Consider the following 7022-nt stretch of genomic DNA (forward strand, 5'->3'; position numbering starts at 1 on the left):
TGTGTGAGTAAAATGTGTCAGGACGATTCTCAGTATGAGCTTACCCAGATGTTGGTGAGCTGCACAGACAGCTGAAAAGATTCTCTGCTGAGGGGCGGAGGTGTGATAGCACCATGACCACAAAATATATATACACACTCAATACAGACATGTACACAAATACACAGAAAAGCACGTCATCAGCATTTTCCGAAACCTAAACCCACCACAAGATGATGATTCTGCACTTGCCAATAAATATCCAAATGTCAGTCAGCTTGTGCAGTTGCAGCCTGATCAGTCAACCAGTCAAACAGCGAGTCCATTGGTTAAAATGTCCACGAGGATCCTGTCCATTACTCTTCTCCTGCTCTTTGCATGCTCTCTGTCCACTGCGAACAACAGTAAGTACCAAAGAGTTACCCTGACCCACCGATTTCATTTCCGTCTTCACTCAAACAGATATTAAGACATATTTTTTTGAACATATACTTTGTGAACTTCTTTTGCATACATTTCTACCAAATTCCTTTGATTTAGTGTTGATCTCTTTTCATGTTGCTCTGAGTGGCCTCTGGTCTTTACATTTCGAGTCATCAGTGTATTTAGAGTTGTGTGTATTTGTAGTCTAGATGGTGGTTCAGTTTTGTGAGCTTGTTTGTTATGATACACTTCTTGTATTTTAGAAGAATATCTTACTTGTTTGTTGTTTGATTGATTTTTATTTTTTTTTTAAAGAGGATGACAGTAAGCAATCAGATTTGTCGCTGATGCATTTTAGCCAGTTACAATCCAGATGGGAGGTCTTTCCGTCCGAGCCGGTGAATAAGGCTTAGTTGTCATTCACAGGCTGCAGCAGCATGCAGCACACACACACACACACACACACAGCGGAGAGAACTATTGGTCAAACGTACGGTTACACTTCCGCAGAGTCCACGCTCCTTGCCATAAGGGCAAGTCTTTCAATACGAGCAATCTGAGGAGTGATGACAGGTATTATCAACATGCTGGTTTTTCTCCAGAACAACAGCTAAGAACTGTACGTCCCGACCTGTGCTGTTGCACCGATATGTCTTTTTTGCAGTAAATTCTTACTTCGATCGTCACTAAAGCAAAATCTATAATAATGCTGCTGCAAAAACTGATCAATTCAGTAATAACTTTATAATGATTTGTTTAAAACAATACATATGAGAAAATAAAGCAATGTTAGTTCTGTTCTTAACTAGCTTCTTTTTTCTTAAAACACCAGTATCAAGAGGAGTGGCAGTACTGCTAAGGGTACTCATCCTTAGTCACAGGTCATTTAATGGACTTTGGAAACATTTAATGGATTATTTAAAAATGAATTACATTCATCTGAACGAGCAACAAGTCACGTTTTGTTATAGTGTATCAGTTCTCAAAAACACTTTTTAATTGATAGTTTTTAAGCAGAGATTCTCTCTTTTACATTCTCACTAACTGTGGTTACAGAGTGAGACACAGAATAAGCTCATCCTGCTTTCATCATGACAGCACTTTTCAGTTGCTGAATTAAATTCACTGAGTTTTGAAGCATCGAAGGGATGTCGCCTGCTTTTCAAATTATATACAGTCAGACAAGATTCTAACTGTCGTTTTCCTTCTACTGGACTTCTCACATTCCCGCTTTGGCCAAACACATCAGCTCTATTAATCTGTCACGTTGTCTCTGTCCTTGTCAGAGCGTCACCCCACCCGAAGGTTCCCACCTCCATGCTGTGTTACACTCTCCACCGCTAACATCAGCAGTGATGTGACTGGGGACACGTATCGTCAACCGCCTGCCAAACGTCCCTGTGTGGATGCTATAATGTAAGCGCGTACATGATGTCCAGCATACACGCAAAGAATCTCCATCGTTCAATTTATTGATTGATTGATTTTTTTTTTTCAGTTTGAACACACAACACGGACCAGTCTGTGTTAATCCCAATTCTGAATGGGTCCAGAAAAGTAAGTCACCAAAACACACACACGCACACACACACACAACAGTACAAATACAGAACACAGAAGCACTGCTGTTATTTGTCTCTGTCTCTTTGATCTGCAGTTACTGCCAATATGACGAAGCTGTGAAAGGTCATCGCCTGCCTGAGCAAAACTTTTTTCCTGCTGCTGTTTGAAAAGCCCAACACACACATACACACACACACACACACACACAGTAACATGTAATAATCACCTTGCATTCATATACCTCAATGCTTCCAACTTAACTTAACTATAGCTACAGTAAGAATAACATTGTATGTGGCAATAAATATATTTAATCTTCAAAACTTCTTAAATTATTTTTGGTTTTCGCAACAACAATTTATTTCAGTTTTTTGCAGTTAATGAAATATTTTGCTTCTTAAAAGCTCACGTTGCCTCACTTCTTATATCCAACCAAATCCCTTGAAATTAACGTGATGAACAATTTGCAAGTAAGAGAGCTGGATGTGACAACGGAGGGTTTAAGTTTAGGTGTTTTAGTATGACACGACAAAATTAAGGAGCATACTGTGATAAAGTTAAAGTTCAACAAAATACAGTTAAAACAAATATTTTCGTGTTTATTGTGATGGATTTTATCTCAATCTGTTAAAGTTTTTTAAGTTTTCTGTTTGACCTTCCCTTCAAACCTCCCTCGCTGAAAATTGACAGACTTGAAGAAAAAAACAGAAGATTGCCAATGAAAATTATCGATAAGCAAAAATGTTAAAAAATAAAACAATTCTTGATGTCTTCTATTTTTAAGTGGCAGATATTTTGTTCAATTCCGATACGTTATGAAAACGATAAGTTTTCCAAATAAAAATGTTTCAATGCTAATGTTTCCTTTTCCATTTTGTGTTTTGTTTTCACTCTGCAAATTATAAATTTTCTTTTTTTTTTTTTTTTTTTGGTCAAAATTCACTGTTCGCACCCATACTGGCACATGTATACTATGTTTAAATATGAATTTTCAACCGTACTGTAGCGCCATCTCGTGGCACTTGCAGGTGTGCAGAAAGTGTGAGAAACAATCCTGGAACGTTCCCTGTATTAACACACTCAATAGGCAGTTTATCAGGTACAGATATCTAAAACAAATGCAGTCTAAAACAAGTCTCGTAAAACACAGCATCGCTTCATGGAGGTTATATAATGCACACCATTTGCTAATTTTGTTCTTTTCAACAGATTTTGATGCAACTGTATGATCATTTTTGACAATGCATTGTGTGGTGGTCTGGAATGTAATGCGCTTTACTGACACATGCTTCTGTCATCTTCATTTTCCAACCACATGTACCAGTGAGGGTAGACTTAATAATAAAAAGTAAAAGTACATGAAAGCCTCAATAAATTTCAAAAAAGTCATCTTATAAGACAGACTGATGGAAATGCTACTGTGAAGACTTACTGTATTAGCTGTAGTCCAGTTTGACCTTTCACATGATGACCAGTTGGTCAACTGTTGTGGGGTCAACACCCTGCACCAGCAATGAAGGACACAAAGAAAATAATGACCTCAAATATCTCACAGTCAAACAACATTCTCATCACACAGAATAAAGAGCAGATGAAAACATGCTGAAGCACAGGTGTGGTGGTAGGCAGTGAGCCCTGCTGAGGGGTAATACTGACCCTGCAGAGAGAAGGAAATTAAAATGGAATCAGTGCAGAAAGGAGGTGAGCTCACACTCTCTCTGACGTCTGACCACGAACAAGTATATTTTTACCTGCATGTGTATCTTTGCCTTGTACAGTGGATACTTCTCTCTGTCTGCGCAAGTTCAGGTAAACTGTGTGTTAACCTTGTCTCTTTATCCAGTAAGCTTTCACAGGGATGACTGATGTCTAACCAGGAAATCCAGCATATTTTCTACGGCGGTAAGAGTTGTCACACGCAAGAAGTAAAAAACAAGCTCAAAACTGTGTCAACAGATAAAAATAGATCAATAACCACATTATCTACAGTTAACATTAACTCTGGAGACCCACTTTCACAGTGAGATAAAGTATCATGTGTACATACAGTCCGTTTGTTCAGTTTTGTTCTTAACACTGAAATATTTGTCAGGATATGTCTAAATATGTACTGCTGAGAGTTGGTTCCAGGTATTGATAAAGGTAACTCAAGTTTCAAACAACACTCAGCAAAAGCCTAATAAATTTCTTTGCCAAAGAAAACATTTTAGATAAAGAACAGCTGAAATATCAGACTTGTATGAACTAAATTATTATCTAGCACATCAAAGCTGTGCAAGTCAGGCAAATTCAAAAGATTCTGATTCAACCACAGGTTCACCTTGTGATGCTGTTTCCCAGATGTTTGACAGTCTTAGGCAAACCGTGTCTCATCTGGGTTTAAGTTAACTAATGGAAAGGTGGAAGGAAGATCAAGAGAGATTGGAGAACAGATACTGCAGGAGGAACAGTGAAAGAGCACAGATTGTTAGAAGGCACAGAGGAGGAGGAGGAGGAATGGCGAAAAAGCAGACGGTGGCTCTGAGGAGGCCAACGGGGGGGAAACTGCTGTCTGTTTATTGTTTCTGGTGTGTGGGAGATTATGACTGTGAGTGTTTGTGCTCTTGTTCTTGTAACTTAAATTGAGTTCTCATCCTTCAGAAAGTGACAACGTTGCACAGCATGCGGCCCTCACTTCCACTTCCTCACTTCCACTTGAGTGGTTGAACTCAAACTGTTACCACCAAATCTAACACATAAGTTATATAAGTGTTGTCATTTTATGATTAAATGCCTGCAGTTATGGGTTTGAAAGTAAGAAAGAAAAAGTAGAAAAAAGTTTACTTTTAAAATTCTGAATGCTTTGACCTAATTGGTGTGCAGGATGGAAGTTGTTAGCACCTGTCTAATCAGGTGTCTTGTAGGTGATACCATATAAGAAAGTAAGCGATTGGTTTAAAAACATTAAAAATGTCTTCTCTTTTTAGGTTGTCACAAAGCTTTTGATGTGGTTGAACACAAGTGTGTTTTGAAAGCCCTTAAAAAAGTAATCAGTAAGATTTAGTTAAAGTAGTTCACAGGTTCTTTCCACAATAAAATGGGCCTCGTCAATGCACATTAGCTTTACTGAAAAAGGTAAAGTGCAAAGGGTGAGGTAGTAGGAGGTAGGAGGAAGCTCAGTCTGACAGATTCAGTCCATTTACCTCCTATAATGTGACCTGACAGCAAGATGGATGAGTCAGCCCGATACAGAAGTAATTTCCATCAAGCTGCACAACAGATGGTTGACATTTTTCCTCATCCGTTGAAGATGAACTCTTTGGACAGTTGATTTGGTAAATGTACCCATCTTTTTTCTGTGTTTCTGCAAAAATGTGTACCTTGTCAATTTAATTTATATATTCTGAGTTACTTTTTTGCCATTCAAGTTTGTGTGTCAGTCTGGTTTGTCTTCAGTGTGTACCTCTCAGTGGCATAACTGCAGTCTGCTGATATGCTTCACACTCCAAAGTAAACATGACGCCACCTGGGAGAAAAATGAAGTCTCACAACAATAAATTAGTTTCACACTTGAGTTTGTTTTCTTCTATTTACCAGGGAAGCAACATGCGCTCTTCCTCACTGACCCCTAGCAGCACAGGTCAGTGTGAGCTGTCAAGTGCAGATAAATACACACAGCAGTAATGGGTTTACTCAGGGCCAATGGAAAAATAAACACTACACAAAGTCAGAAAGGTGTCTGCACATCCACAGTTTGAACCAGCAGTTTTCCTTTCAATCTGTGGCAAGAGTTAAAAATATCTTACTCCAGTAAAGATGAAAGCCCCAGCAAAAAACATGGTACATTTTAATAAAATGTGTCCATAAATAATCATTTTGGCCAGTATGTGAGTTTCTTAAAATGTTCTGTATCCTAAATGTTGAGGATAAAATATTAAAAATAACTCTCACTCTAACAGTTTTATTTAACAGCACCAAAAAAATGCAGAACTTGATCATAAAGTTCTGTAATCCCGTCAACCTCAACATTACCTTAAAGTCCTACTTAGGATTTATATTGCAGGGTCTAGATTAGACTAAATTAGTTTCTGAAAGGTGTACTGTTTTTGGCAGTACTTTCAACTGGTAACGAGCATGGAGTGTGACATACACCATATGAACAAAAGTACTGGGCCACCTGACCATTACACCAACAGAGACTTTAAAGACATCGTATTCTAAATACACAGACAGCTTGGCTGCTATAACAGCTTCTGCTCTTCTGTGAAGGCTCTTGGAATTGTGTGTGTCAGTGGCAACTCTTGTCCATTCATGCAATAGAGCATTTTTGAGGTCAGACACTGATGTTGGACCAAAAGGCCTCGTTCACAGTCTCTGTTCCAGTTCATCCCAAAGGTGTTGGATGGGGTTGAGGTCAGGGATCTGTGTGGTCCAGTCAGGTTCCTCCACACCAAACTCATCCAACCATGTCTTTATGGACTTTGCTTTGTGCACTGGGACACAGTCATGCTGGAATAGAAAAGGGCCTTCAACAAACTGTTGCCACAAAGTTGGAAGCATAGCATTGACCAAAGTGTCTTTGTATGATGAAGCACTAAGATTTCCCTTCACTGACAGTAGGGGGCCGAGCCCCATAAAAAAGTGTGTCTGTATACTTTGGTCCCTATAGTGTACCTTATGCAAAGTTATGGAACAGCAGATTCATCTATAGTGAAAATAATAATTTGTTATCTTTTGTCATCTTACATTAATGCATGTGTAATAATAATCTATTAATATCATATACAGTTGTATAACACCTAATACTTTGAATCTATTTTTATGATTACACTAACATACTTTTACTAAAGCAACATTTTCAATGCAGGACTTTTACTTGCAACAAAGTATTTTTACTTAATATTTGATTATTACTTAGGGAATACTGAATAGTTCCTCTGCCACTGCATCCTACCAATTACGTAATCAGGGCACCTGCTTGAGCATTATTCCTTGAAAAAAAAGAATGTCAATGTGTGTGTGTGTGTGGATGTGTGTGTGTGTGTGTTAGTTAGCATACATGTAGGGAAAGGACAAAC

The 7022-nt window shown here is 38.4% G+C and overlaps 1 protein-coding gene across 1 annotated transcript; it reads left to right on the forward strand.

The window, feature by feature from the left end:
- The first annotated feature begins 226 nt into the window (after positions 1 to 226).
- ccl34b.4 (chemokine (C-C motif) ligand 34b, duplicate 4) lies at positions 227 to 2823 on the forward strand. Its single transcript, XM_046371597.1, has 4 exons — positions 227 to 383; positions 1689 to 1818; positions 1901 to 1959; positions 2060 to 2823. The coding sequence occupies exons 1-4, from the start codon at positions 314 to 316 to the stop codon at positions 2083 to 2085; spliced, it is 285 nt and encodes a 94-aa protein (XP_046227553.1). The 5' UTR covers positions 227 to 313; the 3' UTR covers positions 2086 to 2823.
- The last annotated feature ends 4199 nt before the right edge of the window (positions 2824 to 7022 follow it).

This window comes from Scatophagus argus, chromosome 18, assembly GCF_020382885.2.
Source record: "Scatophagus argus isolate fScaArg1 chromosome 18, fScaArg1.pri, whole genome shotgun sequence".
NCBI classification, from domain to species: Eukaryota; Metazoa; Chordata; class Actinopteri; family Scatophagidae; genus Scatophagus; species Scatophagus argus.

Bases quoted from the DNA above. Each gene is read 5' to 3' on its own strand.
- ccl34b.4 (XM_046371597.1), top strand. From the start codon at position 314: ATGTCCACGAGGATCCTGTCCATTACTCTTCTCCTGCTCTTTGCATGC. The intron at 384-1,688 runs GTAAGTACCAAA...TGTCCTTGTCAG, and splicing joins TCTGTCCACTGCGAACAACA to AGCGTCACCCCACCCGAAGG. The intron at 1,960-2,059 runs GTAAGTCACCAA...TTTGATCTGCAG, and splicing joins TTCTGAATGGGTCCAGAAAA to TTACTGCCAATATGACGAAG.